Here is a 22,825-nt window from a genome sequence, read left to right as displayed (position 1 = left end):
TCAGACCATTTCCGCGCAGTCTACTAAATTGTGCCATTTCTCCATTCGGTCGCCGTCTAGACCCGGGCTACAATTAGAGACTACGGCTTACGTTCTTCCGCAGTTGGCAGGAAATCTGCCATCATATCCGATTTCGCGAGATCTTCTGAAGGGGTTGCCCGACATTCCCCTGGCGGACCCCAATTTCTTTGAGAGCTCCCAAGTCGATGTGTTATTAGGAGCTGACATTCTTCCGTCCATTCTCCTCGGGAATTTCAAGGCTAACATCTGCGGGTCGCTTCTCGGTCAGGAGATCATTTTTGGATGGGTGCTGACAGGCACTATTATCTCCAGCCAACCCCCGCAGCGTGTCTGTTTTTTCCGCACGAGTTGCCCGCTGCCTCGGTGACTCACTGGATCAGGGAGAGGTGCCCACACGGATCAATTCGGAATCGGATTCAGGTTGCGAGCACAATTATGTGTCGACTCCTTCTTTAATTTACGCATTGCATCACGCTGCACGGTGGCAATCAGCTGATGATCCGTCTAATTCGGGCCAAATTCTGGATTCCAGGGTCATATTCATCACGATGTCGCCACGCCCACGCAACGTCCAGTCACTGGAGAGCAGATGTACTCGAGGTATACAACCCTACCAATGTCGAGTCTGCAATGATATCCATCCATTGAAGAAGTGGCTCGGCGCAAGGCACGTCAAGAGGAGCACCGGGCACGGAGCGCGGGAGACAGTACACGGATTGTTTCAGCTGGCGCTCGGCCGTCGTCCGCCAACTCCTGGCGCTGTTCGGGTGCTTCTCGGCCTTCGTCCGCCACTTTACGGCACTCACAAGCCGATCCACCATCGACTTCTCGGCGCTCGTCGGCAACTCCTCGGCATTCTTCCGCCACTGGCCGGGTGTCGTCAAGCGCTCCACTGCTTTCGTCCGCCACTCATCGGGTGCTGTCCACCGCTCGTCCGCCCGCGTCATCCGCCTAGGCAATTTTCCGCTTTTCCTCGAGGGCCCCTGCAGGACGCGGTCGCTGCGCCCACCGTATCGTCGCTGCTGAAGCGGAACCGCGTCAACACCGGGCTCCGGATTTTCAACACGGGGGCCATCGATCATCCGTTCTTTTCTAAGTTGAGATTACTCTCCTGTAAGCAGCGAAATAAAGCTGAACGCATTTTTTGAAATCAACCACGACGCCCCCCACTTTTTTCTTTTTTACTACTTCTGGAATCTTATGCGGCAGCAACGCCCCCCTACAACAGAGGTCTTCGAGTTTGTACATTAGCTGACATATAAAGAGATTTTGTGGCTACACACTTATGCACGATTTATGTAATTGTTTAAAATACCTAATCTGCACTCTTATTCGCTGTCTCGAATGCATACGATTTGTTGTTGCATAAACTCTCCCATTTAAGACGCGAGAGTAATGAATTAGCACGATCGTTGCCATCATTGACATCATTTACACTTGAACTTTGCCGACGACTTAAACGTCGCTTCGGAGCCATGATGGAATTTTACGCTAAAATGTCAATATAAGTGAATCTTTGCCACCCACTGATTTAATTGAAATTGAATTCTCAAGTAGAAAGCACAGCTATCTAGTGCTGCGATAGGGACAATTCCGTGGTGATGAAATTACATAGATGGGACATCAGGGCCCAAAATGGTCAACTTTTTTCGTCGATCTCGTTGGTGAGGGGGGACCCCCAAGCATACAATTCTATTTTTAGAACTCTTTACATGTATCCGTCAACAAAAACGGCGCACGACGGCGTAAAAATGTTTTGGCTTTCAAATTTCAATTTCAATTTCTCGTTTCTGTTTTCAATGCGCCGATGTGGTATTTAGTAGAACAAATAGTATTTTTATTCGATGCAGATCGAGATATGTATAATGTATAATATCTCTGTGTTCAAATCCACGTAAGGACTTCGAACTTTTTCTTTTATAATTATTAATTTTTTTTATTTTTCCTTAATTGTAATATTTTTCTGTAATTTTACAATTGTAAAATTGTTTATTTTTTTATTATATCCGGATAATAAAATTTCAAGGGAGTGCTTCCTCCATTTTGTCATCAGGCACGTCCGTCACTTATTTTTACAGCAATTGTAATAGAATGCAATTAAAAATAATAATAATAAAGTAAATATGAAAAGTAAAAAATATATGAATAACAAAATAAAAGTAAATATAAAAATAATCAGAAAACTAAAACTTACAACAACCGCCCGCTAATGAAACCGAACCCAGGACCCTAAGAATAAGGAGCACGCACTATCCATCTAGGCTACCCTCGAAGTTGATTTAACGATACTTAAAATTGGATTTTAAGTAAGCGCTAGAATCCATACCAAAAACAGAGCTGAAGATTAAGGATAGTAGAAGATATTTCTGATCTCTCTGCTCTCACATTGGTTCGATTTGAACGTTTCAAACTTTCATCGTTCCAAAGATGTAACAATCTAAAAATGGAATTCCTTCTATCCCTCTCTCATATGCCAGCCGTTTGTCGTGGAACCCGCTCTCAAATATTTTTATTTTTACAGCGGGTTCTACGACGCAAAAATGAAAACATTTGAGAGCGGGTTCCACGACGCGGCCTGCCAAAATGCCGTAGAACCCGCACTTATAAGCATTTTTACAGAGGGTTTCACTTCGAACTGAGACAATGTTAAGGTTATTTTAAAATTTTGTATTTTTTTTTATTGCATTATAAATTTAGGAAAAAACATTAAAAGAATAAAGATATAATATAAATAGATTTAAAATTTAAAAAAAATGAATGTCCCGAGCCTGGTTTGAACTCGTTTTACTTGGCACATCCGTCAAGCACTCTACCACTAGGCTATCCCTTATTCGTTGTCGCGCGAAAAATTTCTCAAACTTAACTTGACGCGCTGTGGAACCCGCTCGTTCCAGCGGGTTCCAGCGCTGGAACCCGGCATAGTACATTTTTCTTTGTATGAGATGTCCCATCTATGTACTTTATAATCTTTGATGAAAAGAAAGCACTACCTGCCAAAAAAACAAAACAAACCTCAAGAACACAAAAAAGACAGTTATCCTCCCAAGAAAGACTTCAAAAAGACAACTCAATCAACGCAGCCAACAAATAGGTATCAAACAAATTTAAACTACTTTAAACAACAATGACACGGAAGATGAAGACGAGAGAATGTACGGTCTACCAAAAGTAAAATTAATTGTTATCAATCTTGGGTTGTCTGACAGAAGAGGATACTCTTTCAAAGGAAGACGGTTTTAATCCTCGTTCTTGGCGACCCCGTTATTTCAAAATATCTCATTAAATATAATATTAACAAGTAAAATATTTCCATAAAGCTGCAATTATCTGCAGCTCTAAAATAATCAAATTTCACTCAAAATTATACAGTGGCATATTAACGGTTACATAAGCAATTGTGCTCTTAATGTGAATTAAACAACACCCAAGAAGATATAACAAGAAATGAAAGCTTACTTCGGACGGAGCCGAAATTGATATACCCTTGCATTTAAAACCGGATATATATCGCAAACATCGGATATAGTTGGCCGATCATTATGAGAATATCATAATATAACCCAATTTATTCTAATAAAAATCTAAAAAAACGTTCCAAACTTCTAACTTCAAAAATACCAAAGTTGGTATTTCTACCAAAAACCATTTTCGATCGTTCAGTTATATGGCAGCTAAAAGATGTAGTCGGCCGATCGTTATGAAATTTGGTAGGTTGGATTAACTGACCCAAAATAGCTCTCACTTAAATGCAATTCAAACTAGGCGCATATCGAGGAAATTATGTTTAATGGTGTGATTAAACCATCACAGATTGTACGATTTTTGGAATCTAGCGGAATTTAAGTACAACATTTTGTGGGTTAGTCTCAATTTTGGGGGATGAATGTTTTTTTTGTGGGGTCAACGAAAGTTAAGGATATGTTTAAATAAAAAAAATATAGCATTAAAACAAAACAAAAAAGAAATGCACACGGACTTGCAAGCGTTAGTTGACAAAGTTTGGACCTATTAATTACAATTTTATCAATGTTTTATTAGATGGATAAAAAAAGGTATTTTTTCCTATATTATACCCTGGCAGAGGGTATTATTATTTTGGTCTCAAGTGTTCAACGCAGTGATTTCCTGATCAGGATCACCTTCTTAGTTTATATCAGAATGTCCGTTGGCACAAGCCCTTCTTTCCTTTGCTCATAATATATAAGCCGCAACGGTCTGGTTCGGCCGACTATACTCTATAGGAGTCATAAAACTCATTGATAGGAAGTGCTTTAACTTAAATGTTTTTAGAGTTAGAGAGTTTTTGAAGATAAAAGCTTGGGATTTTTGTTACATTTTGTTTTCTAATAAATTGGTTTTACACTACATTCTCTACGGCCCCAAATTTGTATACCCTTGCAGAGGGTATTCTAATTTTGTCCAAAAGTGTTCAACGCAGGAGACATCTCAGACACAATAAAGTATATATATTCTTGATCAGGATCACCTCCTGAGTTGATATGAGCATGTCCGTCTGTCCGTCTGTCTGTCTGTTTCTACGCGAACTAGTCTCTCAGTTTTGAAGCTATCGTCTTGAAACTTTGCACACACCCTTCTTTCCTTTGCAAGCAGTATATATGTATGTCGGAACGACCGGGATCGGTCTACTATATCCTATAGCTGCCATACAACGTATTGATCGGAAATGGTATAACTTTGTTATTTTTAAAGTTAGAGAGTTCAAATTACATGAGAGCTATTTTTGTCAAAATAATACGACATAAGGATTCATTAGGATCGCCTGTTTATATCCTATAGCTGCCATATAACTGATTTATCGGGAATGCTATTACTTTGGTGTTTTTATAGTTAGAGAGTTAGAATGCTATTTTTGGCAAAATATTATCACGTGCAAATTTTATAAGGATCGGCCGACTAAATCCTATAGCTGCCATATAAATGAACGATCGGAAATGACCCAACTTTCGTATTTTTAAAGATATAAACTTGGAAATTTGTAGAGATTCTATTTTTGGTCATTTGATCCGACCTGACAAATTTCGTAAGGATCGGCCAACTTTATCTTATAGCTGCCATATAACTAAAAGATCGGAAATGGTTTTTGGTAGAAATACCAACTTTGGTATTTTTAAAAATAGAAGCTTGGTTTTATTATGATGTTCTCATAAGGATCGGTCAACTATATCCGATGTTTGCGATATATATCCAGTTTTAACTGCAAGGGTATATCAACTTCGGCTCCGTCCGAAGTTAGCTTTCCTTTCTTGTTAAAAATGATTTTGAATCCATTGCAATAGAAATACAGCCAACACAAAAAAACTATTCTCTGCGTCTTCTCAGCGTATATCTATCTTCTCAGCGTATATCTTACCAAATAAGCCATTCTCAATTAAAAATCTAGCAAACGATAACTCACAAACCCATTTTACATTTCACATTTTACATTACACAACCCACCCATTAATACTTTTACTAAGATAGACCTAACGAAAGTTTCTCCTGAAATTGTACATGTAAGTGAATGGAATATTATAGATGACCTTTGTGGAAGTGACCACTTTCCAATAAAAGTAAATTTATTCCCAAACGCAACTACATCCACTAACTATTGCCGACCTTTTTTCAAAATGAAGAAAGCCAATTGAAAGTTATACTCAACTTTATCAAAAATTATTTTACAAAGTGCTCACTATTGTATTCCTCATAAACAATAAATAAATAATATTCCAAGCCGTTTTCTAGGAATGTAACCAACCTCATAAGGAATCGCAATCATGGCAATCTGAAATGGCAAAGGTTTAGACATCATATCGACCTAGCAATGTTTAAGTTACAAAACTTTTTGATCACAGAAGCGATGTTCAACCTTAGATTTAAGGCTTGGAACACCACACTATAATCCTTAGACAAGGGCTCTTCTCCCTTTTGGAAACTATCAAAAGTCATTAAGAAGAAACGCATAGTAATGCCCACCCTTGTGGAAAATGCTACTCGATATAACACTCCGGAGGAAAAAGCAGAAATATTGGCCCACTTGTTCTATCGCAACTACTTTTTGTCCGCTGATCTTAGTGACCCATCAACTACTTCAGCTCTATCCGTGCCCTTGCGAATAAAATCCGTACCCTCCTATAAATCTTAAAAACATTCCACCATTAACGAGAGACCAATTAAAAGGTGTCTTAAAATCCCTCAAAATTAAAAAAACGCCTGGTGTCGATGGAATAGACAACCTATGTCTTAGGCACCTACCTCGCAAGGATATAAGCTTTTTCACAGTACTGTTTGGCAAATGTCTTCAACTCTGCTACTTTCCAAATGCATGGAAAAAGTCGAAGGTAATCCCCATTGCCAAATAAAACAAACCGATAGATTTACCTTCTTCGTATAGGCCAATTAGTCTCCTTTCCTCAGTAAGCAAAATATTAGAGAAAATAATTAAAAAGAGGCTTATCCAGTTCCTCGAGGATATTGCTTGCCTACCTTCTTTTTAATTTGGGTTATGTCAACTGGCGTCAAATATCTACGACTAATACTAGACAAAAAACTGAAATTTGGCGACCATATAAAAAACACCATTAAAAAGGTCGACATCACAGTTCTAACTCTTTACCACTTTTTAAACAGAAACGCCCGCCTGAGCTTAAAAAATAACACATTTCTATTTAGGTCAATTTTGCAAGCAATAATTTTTTATGGTGCACCTGTCTGGGCAGATATAGCGAAATGCCATTTAAATAAGCTCCAAGGGTCCCAAAATAAAATATTATAAATGATATACAACCTACCTTGGCACCACGCTACGACTGATCTTCATAATACTGCTAACATCGAGTTAGTTTCAGATAGACTTCCATGCCTTACTCGTTGTTTCTATTTAAGATGTCAGAACTCCACGTACCCTCATTTAAACGATCTAGCCTTAGATTATAACTTTTAGTTGTAAGACCTAAATTTTTATTTTTGTAGGTTAAGAAATTGTACGCGGTTTTAGTATTTTTCTCACACACTTCAATATTGGAAACACCAAACAATTTGTCACTACCCATTGTCTATTCTAATTTGATCAAGTATTTTTCCTGGACTCTTTAAAATCTATTCCATAATATTATCACGCACTTTTTGAAAATTTTGAATTTTTTTAAAGAATAACTTTAATTGAATTAAAATTGAATACTCATATAAAGTACCCTGATGGAACAAAAAACTAACAGAACTTAGAGCCTTAACATAGAAACCTGAAAAAAACTTACAAAAAACATTTAAAAAAAAATATTCTTAATTGCAAACGCGCACAATTTAAAAGAGAACTTAATATATTGAAAAACAAGAAAGGAAAGCAAACTTCGGGCGGAAGCAAAACTGAATATATATTAATATATTAAAACCGGATATATATCGCAAACTTTAATGTAAAATTTGAACTACTATTTCGAAAAACACCAAAGTTATACCATTTCCGATCAATCAGTTATATGGAAGCTATAGAATATAGTTCCGTCTTATATACCGCGTGCAAAGGAAAGAAGGGTGTGTGCAAAGTTTCAAGACGATAGCTTTAAAACTAAGAGATTAATTTGCGTAGAAACAGAAAGACGGACAGACGGACATGCTTATATTAACTCAGGAGGTGATCCTGATTTGGCCAAAATTTGGGGCGGGCCCGAAGTTGATATACCTTTGCAGTTAAAACCGAAACAATATCACAAACATCGGATAAAGTTGGTCGATCCTTATGAAAATAATATAATATAATCAATTTATTACAACACAAAATCTTAAAAAAAAAACCTCAAGCTTCTATCTTTAAAAATACAAATGTAGGTATTTTCACCAATACCTTAATTGCAGCTTAAAGATATAGTCGGCCGATCGGTTATAGATTTGGTAGGTCGGATCAACTGACTAAAAATAAAAGAACACTGTACGAAGTTCCTACATTCAATCTTCAAAAACACGAAAGTTAGGTCATTTCAGATCGTTTAGTCATATAGCAACTATAAGATGAAGTTTGGGGATCCTTGAGAAATTTGAGAGGTCGGATCAACTTAAGAAAAATAGAATTTGTACGAAGTTACAGCTTTCTATCTAAATAAACACAGAGGCTTGGTCATTTCTGATTGTTCAGTTATATGGGAGCTATAGGATATAGTCGACCGACCCTTATAAAATTTTTTGTATGGCGTATTGTTTTGCACTCATACCGAAATTCGAACTCTCTAACTCTAAAAAAACCAAAATTATACCATTTCCAAGCAATCAATTATATGGCAGCTATAGGATATAGTCGGGCGATCCCGGCCGTTCCGACTTATATAATGCATGCAAAGTTGCATAACGATAGCTGTTGTGACTGCGCCGATAGAATACGGGAGTCAATGATTAGCAGAAGTCTGCTATGGGGACTTTGCTGTTGCCGTTTTATAAAAACACAGGGTTTGTTTCAAGGATGTCACTGAATTTAATTTGAATTGATTTTAGAGATCAAACAATGTTGGCAGTATAACAAGAATGTGTTTTAGTAGTAATAATTGGAAGAAGCTTAGAGATGTCCCGCTTTCCAAAGGGACCGGGGTCTCGAGATCTATAGACATCAAGCAGGTATCGATTGTAGGGTTGTGGTATGCACTAACATTACGTAACGAACATTACGACAACGAAAATGACCGTACATGCCGCCCCGCAATGCTGGGTCCAGCATTAAGACATCCTTCTAATGGTAACTGAAAGAAACAGGTGAAATGTTTGCTGTGGTATGGATGTGAGATCAAATGCGTGTATCACTATTGTTCAAGATTAGCTTCCTCGACTTTAGCTTCCGTGTAATTCGGGATGGGTAATCTGCAGATCTTGGATACTGATCGCTTATATGTACCCGAACCTGTATAGATTGTTGCAACTCGTACCATCCCATCGGCTCCAGGGTGTAATTCTATAACACGACCTAGTTTCCAATCGGTTGGACCTGTCCTGTCGTCCTTGATAATAACTAGGTCATTGACCTGTAGGTTTTCTTCCTCTTGTCTCCCCTTAGGGCGTGCCTGAAGGTGAGACAACCAATCTGAGCTCCACCTTTTCCAGAACTGGCGTAGGATCCGTTGTCCCTCCATGAACTGTGTGTTGAGCGACTTGTCCTTGTCACTGGGGGTAGGAAGCGATTGCATGGAGTCTCCGATGAGAAAATGAGCTGGAGTCAATACTTGCAGATCGTTAATATCCGCGGTTAACGGGCATAATGGCCGAGAGTTAAGACAGGCCTCGATCTGGATAAGAACGGTTGATAGTTATTCATAAGTCATTGGGTATCCTTTGAAGGAACGATGAAGATGAGACTTTACGGCTTTGACGTTAGCCTCCCAAAGTCCTCCGAAGCTTGGGCTGTGTGGGGGGTTAATATGCCACTGAATATAGCGCTTTGTGAGTTCTGGGACGACTGTCTGGTTGATTTCCTGCCGGAACTCGTTAGACCACAACTGTAGGGATTTATCTGCTGCTATAAAATTTGTGCCGCAGTCACTGTACATGTGCCGCACAAAACCGCGGCGTCCAATGAACCGTTGGAGAGCCCAGAGAAAATGTTGTGCCGTGAGTCCTGTCACCAGCTCCAAATGGATAGCTTTACTGGCGAGGCAAATGAATACTGCAATATAGGCCTTGTATGTAGTGTGTCCTCTGAACCTCGAGGCCTTGACATCGATAGATCCTGTGTAATCACCACCTGTAGCTTCGAACGCTCTTTTCGGCGGATTAACACGATGGTATGGAAGATCACCCATTAATTGTCGAGAGGGTTTAGGGCGATGCTGAAAGCAAGCCACACACTGTCGGAGAACTCTTTTTACCGCTAGTTTGCCATTAATGATCCAAAACTGCTGATGGATGATCGCACGGGTCAGTTGCACTCCCCCATGCATGGTGTTCAGATGGGCGTTTTTTACAACGAGGTCCGTAAAATGATGTGACTTCGGTAGGATGATGGGCGTGCGTTGTTGAGTGGTGAGCTGCAAAGCGTTTCGAAGTCTGCCCCGCACTCTGAGGATCCCTTGGGCATCTATGAATGGCGACAGTTGGCTAAGCTTGTTAGATTTTGAGAGCGATTTGTTTGCTTGCAACTTGGACAGTTCGTGAGAGAATGCTTCCTGTTGGACAACGCGAACCAGAGTATACATTGCCTTGGAAAACTCCTTTACGCTAATTGGTCCGGAAAGCCGAGCCTCCCTTTTGCAGCGAGTATTATAGATAAAGCGATTAATGAATGCTGTGGAAAATACAAGTCGACTGTATGACGAAAATGACTCAACAAAGGAATCAGTGGATGCGCAGGTGTGAGCGTGGATAACTTTTGCTGCCTGGTCCTCGCAGATTGTGCTCGGATCTGGAGAAGTAAAAGTTACCTTGGGCCAATGATCTTCGGGTTCCTGCAACCAGTCTGGGCCGCTCCACCAGAGCTTATCCTGCGCGAGCTGTAGTGGGGTTAAACCGCGCGTTGCACAATCCGCAGGGTTGTCCTGTGTAGACACATGACCAGGGCCGTAGCTAGCATGGGGCAGGTGGGGTGGTGCCCCAGGGCCCCGAAGGGAAGGGGCCCCGCCGGGACAAAAGACTTCCGTATAGGGGGCCCAAAATTTACTTGTTGCCCCAGGGCCCCCGAGGCTCTAGCTACGGCCCTGCACATGACCCCACTGTGAAGCAGAGCTGACCTCTTGGATGCTGCCAATTCGATTGGCTACAAAAGTCTTCCACCTGCATGGATCTCCATATATCCAGTGAAGCACGATCATGGCGTCAGACCAGTAGTACACTGTGACCCGCATCTGAGGCACGTGAAGTTTTGGCGAGTTTGGTAGCTAGAACTGCTCCGGAAAGCTCCACTCGCGGTATGGTGAGAGGCTTTGTTGGTGTCACCCTAGTGCGAGCTGCGACTAAGTGTGTATGTATAATTCCAGCAGTGTCGAGTACTCGAAGGTAGGCACACGCTGCATACGCGAGGGACGACCCATCGGAGAACATGTGCAATTGAAGAGATATCACATTGCTGAAATCGCAACCGAACCAGCGTGGTATGCGAATGTGTTGAACTTCTGGAAGATGTTCGAGATATCGCTGCCAACGCGCTGCCAAAGACTCTGGTAGCATGTCGTCCCAATCGAGTGCACGGTAAGTGCCATCAGTTTGCTGCAAACGAAAGCTCCATACGTCCTTGAAGAGAATTTTTGACATGACTATCAAGGGTGCTAAAAATCATAATGGATCGAAGAGCCGTGCCACTGTTGATAAAAGAGCCCTTTTCGAAAGTGTGGGATTGATCGAGAAATGGATTTTGAATCCGTAGACGTCCGGATTTGGCTGCCAGTACAGTCCAAGCGTTTTAATGCTGTCTTTATTGTCCATTTTGAAGATTGAGTGGTTGCAGAGGTCTACTTTAGGAATATCGCTAAGCAACGCCGGGTGGTTCGCTGCTTTCAGTACCTTTTCTGCTAGCGGATAATTTTCTCGTTCGTCCTGAGCTATTTGGTGGATCACCCAAATCGCTGTGTATGGCGCTGATGCTGTTCCGAAGGTAACTGTGGTGAGACGGAACTCTTTTAACTCTCCGGTTTTGTCACGCCACCAAATGCGCTGGAATTGAGAGTTCTCTGGATGCATTTCGATACATCGGTACATCCTTTGGATGTCCGCCACGAAAACATAGCGATAACAACGCCAATTTAGTATCACTCCTCCCAAATCGTTCTGTAGAGCTGGGCCAGTACATAAAATGTCATTCAGTGATTTCCCGTTGGAGCTCTTACAAGAGGCGTGGTAGACTACCCTGAGTTTAGTCGTCAGGCTGTCCTCCTTCAGGACTGCATGGTGTGGAATCGTGCTGCAGAAGACGCCGAGCTTCCCATTTGTGTTGACATGAGAGTGACTGTCTTTGCTTGTAGTGACTTCTTGTATCAAATATCCTGTAAGTCAAAATATTCCTCGATTGCTTGGAGATATTGTTGATGAAGCTTATCGCGCTGCTGCAATTTTCGCTCTAGTGTGTAGAAACGATTTAAGGCTATATGTTTTGATCGGCCTAGAACTTGTGACGGGTCGAACAACGTTTTCAGTGGTAAGCGAACCATGTATTTCCCGTTGGGCTGTCGAACATGGGTTTGACGAAAGTGTTCTTCACACCATCGTTCCTCTGTGGTGAGTTGGCGTTCAGACGGCACGCTATCTAGTTCGAAGAACCTTTGCACCAGATGATCAAGCGTCGTGGTGTTACAACGGACAGTGATGGAGTGTGTCATGGATTTCCTCACTGGTCCAAAAACAATCCAACCAAGAAGAGTGTTTTGTGCGATTGGTTCCTCATGAGTTCCTCGTCGAATTTCTGGGAGCATCAATTGTGGAATAAGATCAACGCCCACAAGCACGTCAATACGACCGGAGCGGGCAAAATTGGGATCGGCGAGTTGCAATCCTTTAAGGTGTTGGAATGAGCGAGGGTCGACATCCAATTTTGGAAGGTGCCCTGTAAGTGTACGGAGAATAAATGCAGTGGATACAAACGATGTGAACTGGGAACCTGAAATCGAGCTTAGGACAAAATTGGTACTATGGTCGCAGTTTCAATCGACAACGATTGTGAGAGGAGTCGCCGATCCCTGTTATTTCCGCAGATATAAGGGTGCGTGAGAGACCCATCGTCTGTCCTAAGCTTTCGGTGATAAGTGTTCCTTCCGAGCCATGGTCAATCAACGCTCTGGCTAAAACAGATTGTCCCGTTTGGTCGTTGACAATTCGGATTAGGGCCGTGGCGAGAATCGTGGTGGATGGATTTTGATAGGTGGCAACTGCGCTGAGGAGTTGCGTCTCGTTCGAAGCAGTTAAGCCGGGGGCTGTGCTGTTAAGACAAAACAGATGAGCGGGATGCTACGCTCTGTTGGGTGCCCTGCGCGCTATGGACACTGTTCGTTGGCTGTCGCGATAGGGCAGAGTTGGTAGGCTGGGTTGCTATGTTCGGACAATGCAGTAGCGTATGGTGGCGTTGGCCGCACTGTAAGCAATTGCGAGTGCTGCCGCAGTGACTTAGCGCGTGGCCTGTGCTGAGACAATTGAGGCATGCTTTTATGCGATCGACGATCGTCTTACGAGCAAAGCAATCCTTCGCGAGAAAACTGGGGCATCTCCGGAGAACATGGTTTCTGTGGCAGAGAGTGCACTGGGGTGCTCCCATTTCCGTAGTCACATGAAAACTCTGGCGGTTAGTGGAACTGAAGTTGGATCGGTTAGGCGCACGTGGATGGGAAGATTGTCCTGGTGCTGAACGAGTTCCAAGTGGTTGATTTCGATTTTCGATTAGGTCGATGCTAACTAAGCGCTCCAGCAGGAAAGTCTCCAACATCGAAAAGGTTGGAATCACGGTGGAGCTCCCCAATGAGTGCTCCCACGCTTGCGTAGTGCTGCTTGGTAGTTTGGTTAACAGATGATGCACTAGCCAGTGATCGCAGGAATCAATGTTTATTTCTAAACGTCGAAGATCACTAATGCAAACATTAGCCAGGGTTAGCACGCGCCTGATACCTTCTGCAGCTTCCTTGGGAACCGACTCAAGACCATACAGTGCCGCCATGGTGTGCATAAAGTGGAGACGTGGATTGTTGTAGCGCTTGACGAGGAGATCCCAGGCTACCGTATACCCAGAATCCGTTAATGCCATGTGAATGACATCCTGGTCCCGTCCTTCGGGCAAGGCCTGCTTGAGAAAGTGAAACTTCTGGATGTTAGAGAGAGTGTTGTTGTCATGGATGAGTTGTAGGAAACCATCGTAAAACGAGGGCCAATCCGTAAAGCTTCCCGAAAAGCGTGGAACTGGAAGCTTCGGAAGCGGAATGTTGGATGATAAAATTGGAGTGACGGACTCGATTGGTGGGGAACCTTGGGCTATCACTGAGAACTTGTTGTCGTATTCTTCCGAGATGTTGCAGAAGATGTGCTGGTGCTCTTCAACAAACCGCTCGTATAGGTTGTCTGAGAAATATACATGTTGACTGGGACACAGCTGATCGACCAATTGTTGGTGATTCGCATCAAACAGGGTGGATAAATCCTTTAACGTGCTAAGTCGCTGAAGAAAATAATGTTTGGATTTTCGGGATTGGCTATCCTTCTTGAAGTTACGCTCGAGTTGCGTCAACCTGTTCCATAAATCCTTCTGTCTCGCGTGCAAACCAGCAAACTGGTCGGATGGGGAAGGATTGGCTTGTGTGCCTGTCTTTTCATCGTCGATACCCATAGTTTTATTGAATTTACAACAGCACGCTTGAAATCACAGCCCTCACATACAAACACTCACCGGCTTCCAGTCAGTCTGTGTAGCAGTTTCCAGTTTCAATTCGTCGTTCCTTTGGTCCGTTATTCGTCTCGCAGCAATCTCTCCTTCCTTTGTCCGTTATTCGTCGCTCAGCGATCCCTTGTTCTTCGGTCCGTTATTCGTAGAAAGCGTGGTTCCACGTGGCATAGGTTAATAGCCGTTTGTTTCAGATTAATTTGAGCCCAATTGTTTGTTCCAAATCAATTCAAACTCCATTCATTGGCATATTTAACAACAGGTTCCCCTCATGGGCCACCAAAAATGTTGTGACTGCGCCGATAGAATACGGGAGTCAATGATTAGCAGAAGTCTCCTATGGGGACTTTGCTATTGCCGTTTTATAAAAACACAGGGTTTGTTTCAAGGATGTCACTGAATTTAATTTGAATTGATTTTAGAGATCAAACAATGTTGGCAGTATAACAAGAATGTGTTTTAGTCGTAATAATTGGAAGAAGCTTAGAGATGTCCCGCTTTCCAAAGGGACCGGGATCTCGAGATCGATAGACATCAAGCAGGTATCGATTGTAGGGTTGTGGTATGCACTAACATTACGTAATGAACATTAAATGACCGTACAATAGCTTTAAAACTGAAAGACTAGTTCGCCTAGAAACAGACAGACAGACGAACAGCCTGACAGATAGACGGACATGCTTATATCAACTCAGAAGGTGATCCTGATCAAGAATATATATATAGTCGGAGATGTGTTCTTCACTGCATTGCGCACTTTTGACCAAAATTATAATACCCTCTGCAATGGTATAAAAATTGGTAACCAATGGGGTCTAACCTATTTACCCTATTTACCTACCTATTTTACCTATTAGTAACAGAAACCATGAGTTTTTCCAGAAGTAATTTTGAATCCACCAGTTTAAGAATAAACATATTAAGTAGTATAACTCCAGCACAAGCGCGGCGCTCTTACAATGAAGGTAAATTAATAGTTTTAGCAACTGGCAGTATCCCACCTTAAATTTTATCATGCAAATAATAGAAACTGATTTTGGACAGATTGAATAGTCTTTTGACGAACAAAGTCATGCGGATTTCGAACGCACGAACAGTATTCCAAGATAGGACGAACCAAAGGACATAGAAAGTCTTAATGGTAAAAGGATCATAAAATTAATTGATCCATATTTGATAATGTTTGATAAAGCTAGCACAATCCTAGCTTTATTAACTGAATGAATAGCTTTATTATTCATTAACTTAATGAATAGCTTTATTATTCATTAAACGACAGCTTATGGTCAACGTTTATTTTATTATTTAGAACGTTTATTAAGAAAATACGATATAGGACGTTCTCTTCAAGTGGTTATGAGTCAATGTGAAGCACACTGCGATTGAATGTCAACCTTAAACTTTGAGCAGTTAAGTTACAGAAGATTATTTAAACAGCACAAGAAGACTTCGCTCAAATTGCAAAAGTCAAATTGCAAGTGTCTATGAAAGAAATCCAAAAGTCAACTTGGGAACCAAAATTTCATAATCAGAGACAGAGTAACTAAGCCAAGTTTCAGTAAGCGCGATAGCATGAAAAGAAACATTTTTTGTAAAAAATTCGCTCAATTTACCCAGAATATTTCACACGTTTTGGTGGCAACTGGAAAATACTATCTTATTAATTTTTTTGGAGCAGTTTCGTCAGAGCTAAGAAGAAATGAATATGAAGAAATTCATAAATGGTACATTGCTCAGCTCAGGCAGCAGGATCAAATGCTTTTCCGAGGTAGGAATAAGATTAAAAAATTTAAAAATTAGATATACGAGTGCAACACTTATGTCTAAAGTTGCTAGAAGACTCCACATACTGGAACGGCATCAGGTAAGCAAGTAGGCTAGGTTATTTGGCAGCATTAATCTTTCCAGGGAATTGTACTTATACCACGTACTCTTACTTGTACGATTTGTACCACATGGGAGGCAGTCCGATAAATTAACTGACTGCAGGTTATTGTTTGAAATTTTTCTTCTTAGAAAATCGCTTAACAAATGAAGACCACGGAATTGGGTTTCAAGTGCACGGAATTGCTCATTAAGAGCCGAGAGTTTTTAAGGCATTTGGGCGGTGTAGAATTTAGATAGGATTACTTCAGATATTATTTTTATGTCTGCCAGAATCGGATAAGTATTATCCTTGATAGGAGTTTCACGTCTTGGACAAGAAAACGGAGTGTTCCAAAAACTTTTTTAAAAACACACAAAAAATTAAAACTTGTACTTATATTAGTTTTTAACCAAAATAAAATGGTATACAAGTTTTCTGGTACAGATAAAGGTAACAGACTTAGTTAATTTTTAAACTCTATCTCGTATTGCAGACTAACTATAAAGGCCTCATGCCCTATGGAACTGAATAACTTTCCAATGGACAGACAGTCCTGCCCGCTCGTAATCGGAAGTTGCAAGTGTCTTTAAATACAATTTGTATTTAATAACATAATATTTTTTAGATGGATATACAAAGAAGCAATTGGTGTATGAATGGCAAAATAATAATGATGCGGTAACATTTGTTCCTGGTATGACCCTTAATCAATTTGACCTTATTAACATGATGTATCGAAATTCTACATCTGCTCGACGTGAAGGTATCTTTTCCGTTTTACATGTTGCTTTTAATCTTAAACGTCATACTGGATATTTTCTTATTCAGGTAAGTCTATTATATATTACATGTATATAAATCCGTTATATCGCAAGTTTTACTTACTAAATGATAAATTTTTTAACAATATGCTTTAATTCAGCCGAATTTTATAGTTTTTCGGCAAAAATCTTAATCAAACCTGTTTATTCTCTTGCAGAGTGTATTCAAATCGTCAGTTAAATGGCAAAAAGCATATTCGACCGTATTACGCATAAATATCGTTGATCTGAATAATCGTCTGTTTCTACATCACCTAGTTTTTCACCTTTAAAGCTTTTGAGTTTAAACTTAGCACATATTCTTCTTCCCCTTGCATACAAGTCGGTTAGGATGGGATGTAGTTGGCCGGTCTGACAAAAATTTTGTAAAATAGCTTAATATGCCAAATATAAACCTGTGGAAACTCGCAAGTTTAGCAGTATGGATAGGGCCAGTCGGTCAAAAATATAATCTCGTGAAAGTCATAAGCTTCGAAAATAACATTTGCGATCAATCAGCTATATGTCACCTATGTATAGGATATAATTGTTCGATCCTTTTTTATTTCATTACAGGGTTCTACATTTTCATATAGAGGGTTATTAGCTTTTCCGTTAATTTTTATACCCTTGCAGAGGGTATTATAATTTTGGTCAAAAGTGTGCAACGTAGTAAAGGAGACATCTACGACCCTATAAAGTATATATATTCTTGATCAGGATCTCCTCCTGAGTTAATATGAGCATGTCCGTCTGTCTGTTTCTACGCAAACTAGTCTCTCAGTTTTAAAACTATCGACTTGAAACTTTACACACACCCTTCTTTCCTTTGCACCCTTCTTTCTTTCCTTTCTCTTTCCTTTGTACATGAGCCGGAAAGACTGGGATCGGCCGACTATATCCTATATCTGCCATATTGATCGGAAATGGTGTAACTTTAGTGTTTTTAAAGTAACAATGTTTAAATTTGACACGAGAGCTATTTTTGGCAAAATAATACGAAGTGCCAAATTTTGTAAGGATCGGCCGACTATATCCTTTAGCTGCCATATAGCTGAACGATCGGAAATGACCCAACTTTCGGGTTTTTGAAGATAGAAATCTAGAACTTAGTACAGATTCTATTTTTGGTCAGTTGATCCAACCATAAGCTGGATAGGTTCGACGTGGGTTATCTCCAATTTTAGTCTAGCTGTGCCAAGCGATTATTCCCTCGCTTGTTTTTTTTTTTGGTTTTTTTTTCGCGGTGTTTCAGAATGGCTTGTGCATCAATTAGTGCATCAGCTAGCATTTCTGTATTCATCTTAGGGGCTGTCCATATATTACCTTTTCTGCGATTTTTGACCCCCTACCCCCTTGGTAATCAAAAGTAATCATTTAATGAACAATTAAATGAAAATATTGACTCTCACGAACATGTTCTTGATACCAGTACTGATCTATGTCATCCAGTTCTGCCTCTTCTTCGTTAGGTAGACAATATTTGGCAGTCACAGAAAAGTCATCGAGAACCATGTTGCCCCAAACATTGGCCAATGTTCTCCCAGCGAATTCAAAATTTTGTTTCTCTAAGTCGTAGTCTGTGGTTCTGCCTTAGTTATCCAAATGGCTTCCAAACATATCGTGCGGCAAAATCAACCCAGACAATTCCCGGCTTCTCCTTTCGATTCGGTTAAAAGCACTTCTTCCTGAAATAAAAATGGATCTTACAATATAATAGCTATTTAGCTATTATTATTATTATATGGCCATGACAATATATGGCCTTTTTCGGGTCTCGGCCTGAAGCGCAATGTGCCTCCATGCGTCTCTGTCCTGAGCGCGCCTTCGCCAGTTGGTAACCCCAAGTGTGGACAGGGTTTCCATCACCTGGTCTTGCCAACGCGTTCGGGGTCATCCTCTCCTTCGTGTCCCAACAATCACCGCATCAAACACCTCACGAGCTAAAGCGTCTTCATCCATACGGGAAACGTGACCCAGCCAGCGAAGTCTTTGAGATTTCACTCGACTGGCTACGTCAACATCACCGTACAGCTCATACAGCTCGTGGTTGTATCGGATGCGATAAACATCGTCTACGCAGATTGGACCAAAGATTTTTCGAAGAATTTTCCTCTCGAACACTCCAAGAGCAGCTGGCAAGTGTTATTCTCCGCTTAATCTCCAGACTGACATCATTTGTGCTTGTTATAGTAGTGCCTAGGTAGATAAACTCCTTGACGGACAAAAGCTATAGTTTTCTGCAGTCAGCTGAGAATCAAGACGCCGCGATTCTCTGCTAGAGCACACCATAAACTTTGTTTTCTCCATATTCACTGCTAGTCCGACTTTTGCTGATTCCTTTTCAATAGCCCCGAAGGCTCCTGTGACATCACGCTTGGTGCGGCCAATGATATCAATATCATCAGCGTAACCAAAGAGCTGGACACATCTGTTGGTTAATATCGTGCCCGACCGATGTACACCAGCCTTTCTTATAATACTCTCCCTTAAAATATTGAAGAGTATACAAGACAGCGAGTCACCTTGTCTGAGGCCACACTTGGTAATAAAGGTTTCGGATTGGCCACTTCCTACCTTGACAGAGCTGATGGTGTTGCTCAATGTCATTCTGCAAAGTCTAGTCAGCTTTGCTGGTATACCAAGCTCAGACATAGCGGCATATAGGCGATCTCGCCGGGGGCTATCAAATGCGGCTTTATAGTCGACGAAGAGATGGTATGTGTTGATCTGGTTTTCGTAAGATTTCTCCAGGATTTGGCGCAAGGTGAAAATCTGGTCAGCAGTGGACTTGCCAGGCCTGAATCCGCACTGATAAGGTCCAATCAATACTTCAGCATGGGGTTTCAGTCTTTCACACAATACGCTCGTTAGGACCTTATATGTAACTGGAAGAAGACTAATTCCGCGGTAGTTGGTGCGCACCGTGGCATCACCCTTCTTCAGGATAGGACAGATCATGCTGAGGTTCCAATCTTCGGGCATGCTCTCCGTGAGCCATATCTTACTGATTAGTTGGTGCATGCTCCCTACCAACATATCACCAGCTGCCTTAAACGATTCTGCCGGCAGGCCGTCAGCACCTGCAGACTTGTGGTTTTTAAGCCGTTGGATTGCATCCTTGACTTCAATATGACTTGGGATTGGCACTTCAATATCAGTGCCATAGATTGGGGTTTGTGGGTCATAGTCTTCAGAGTCTGTGCTTGACAGACTCGAGAAGTGATCCCTCCATAACCTCAGCACGACCTCTGCTTCTGTGACAAGATTACCATCATCGTCCCTGTACGCCACTGCACCAGTCTTAAATCCTTGGGTCAGACGCTTAACCCTCTGGTAGAAGTTACGTGCTTCATTTCTGCGTCTGCTGCTCTCTGTGCTCTCACACTCTCGCCTTTCCTGCTCTTTCTTCTTGCGTCTGAAAAGGCGTTTTTCGTCTCTTCTTCTCGACCTGTATACATCCACAATAGCTCGTGTCGCCCCAGCCTGCAGTGTTCTTCTGTAGGCGGCGTCCTTCGCAGCTGTTGCGTCATGACACTCCTGATCGTACCATGGATTCCTTGTTAGAGGACGCTGGAATCCAAGCACTTCTACTGCCGAAGCTCGCAGGGAGTGAGATATGAGCGCCCACATATCGCTTATGTCTTCAGGTATTGATGGTGCTCGGCTTAATAGCCCCGAGACGTGAGTGGAGAATGCATTCTTCGCCTGTTGTGATTTCAGTTTTCCGATGTCCAGTCTTCTTAACGCACTTCGACGTGCAATCTTCGTCACACATAGCCGTGTGCAAATCATAGCTGCAACAAGATAATGGTCAGAGTCGATGTTGGGACCCCGACAGGATCGCACGTCGAGTATATAAGATGCGTGGTGCGCATATCAGGCTGATGTTAAAGAATTTGGCAGTAATTCGGATCGTTGCAATTCTCTCGTTTGTTGGCCGAAAGTGAGAGACACGGCGCCGCAGTCTGGCACCTACAATGAAACCACAACCAAATTCACAACATTTCCTGGATAGCAGTGATGTCAGCCCTACATTTGTTGAGAGTATCTGCTAGTTGTTGAGCAGCACCAGGTTTGTACAATGTTCGTACGTTCCAGGTGCAATGTTCGTACTCTCAAATCATTGTCCTTTTTACGCTTGCTATGGTCGTCAACGTTAGATCGGTTCCTTTCCGAGGCTTCTCTTGCTTCCTTCACTGATATTGTGTTTTACATGGGTGGATTTCAAGTCCTACGCCAAAACCTAGTAGAGTTAGGACTCTCGTCGAGCGCTTTAGTTGCCACTCAACGACTGTCGAGCGACAATCCAGGGAGAACCACGTGGAGGTAGTGCGTCGGCTTGAAGAAAGCAGTGACAGGAATCATGCTGGCATTCACCAAGTTGAATGCAATCAGACACTTTGACCTGTATGCTTTCCCCCATTCTCCCCCAATTTAGCTATTACTTAGATAAAAATTGTACCTGGAGCATTTATGGCAACAAAAATTGCATCCAAATTGTATGCTTTAAAATGTTGTACTGCATGGGAAATAACCTTCCCATACCTGGGATTTTCATCAGGGCCACCATCAGAAGTTATAATAACCACCAGCTAAACTAGTCCTTCATCGGTCCTTGCTATTGATTTAAAAGACTCTAGTTTCACAATACTGTCGAAATCTCTAGCATGGGTTCCAGCAGTAGATGAAGAATGCTTTCCACTTCTAATGCTTATAAATGTGGGGCCAGAATAACCAACAGCTTTCGGGTCTCCCATTTTTTGTGGACTTATAATTACCCCCGCATAAACTGATGGGATTAGCTTATGCCTTGTGGCAACAACCCAATCGTGATTTGGCAGCTTGACCTTGTATTCAAGATGCATAAGCAGCGGCGCTTGCTTATTTGCAGCAGTCAAGCCAATTAGCAACCTAGCCTTGTCGTCTTGTGACAAAAAAATTACTTGAGCAGGGCCGAGAACAAAGGCAATGTTGTCAAGATATTTTATAGATGCTGTAGAAAAATATCCATCTATATGCTGCTTGTAATAATCTGCTTGGGCTCAACGAAGCTTTAGCGGTACCGTTCTGATATGAGGAAGAGCTTCTGGGCCATAGTCTTAGATAGGTTGCGCTTCTCGACAAGTTAAACACTTCTTTTTTGAGCTCTTCATGGAGATCAGACAAGGTTTTCACACTTCTAACAAGGTTAGAACGCCTCCTTTCATCAGCTTCACTTCCAAACATGGCTATCTCCAAAATAGTTTTATGGAGATGCGGTTGATCGTCTTCGATTGGGGCCTGCCGGCTGTAGATCGTTGGTTACAAAGACTTTTGGCTTCAGGAATTTCCTCAAATACGCAACTCAATTTTTGTTTTTTATTATGCCTGTATTTATTTGTTGCTTGCACTTGCGGCTTTTCCTTTCCTTTTCAATTTCTTGCCTAGATTTAACAAGCTTCTTTTGGATTTCGCTAGACATTGATGAATTATTTGCCTGCGTCAGGACTGCTGCTCTCTCAGTTAATGATACAATATTTGCCTATGCCTTTTCTTGCGCAGGCTTTCTGTAGCTTCTTTCCCTGTTGACATTAGTTTTTGACTTTTCATCTACAATAGTAAAGTATTTAAGTGATTAAGTTGGTCTGTTACTTAATATTTTTGATTATTATTTACTTACCCTGATCATTCTTTAGATCGATGGAATTTTCATTTGAATCGATCACAGATTGGGGAATATGATTTTAATTTTCATCTAAACTTTGCTGAGACCTTAGATCGATAGAATTTTTATTATCGATCGTTGAGAGAGGAACATCGTTTTTGGGAGTA

At 41.4% G+C, this 22,825-nt stretch overlaps 1 protein-coding gene across 1 annotated transcript in view; it reads left to right on the top strand.

The window, feature by feature from the left end:
* The window catches only part of LOC108126008 (gamma-aminobutyric acid receptor alpha-like), a 343,106-nt gene that overhangs the window by 168,585 nt on the left and 151,696 nt on the right, over positions 1-22,825 (top strand). Inside the window, exons 2-3 of the mRNA XM_043211181.2 lie at positions 16,705-16,787; positions 16,837-17,039. Coding sequence (XP_043067116.2) covers positions 16,705-16,787; positions 16,837-17,039 — 286 coding nt within the window. The remainder of the gene's footprint in view (positions 1-16,704; positions 16,788-16,836; positions 17,040-22,825) is intronic.

Source organism: Drosophila bipectinata, chromosome XL (genome assembly GCF_030179905.1).
Source record: "Drosophila bipectinata strain 14024-0381.07 chromosome XL, DbipHiC1v2, whole genome shotgun sequence".
Classification (NCBI taxonomy): domain Eukaryota; kingdom Metazoa; phylum Arthropoda; class Insecta; order Diptera; family Drosophilidae; genus Drosophila; species Drosophila bipectinata.
Note: the sequence above shows the minus strand (reverse complement) of the source record. Positions and strands in the feature narration are given on the sequence as shown.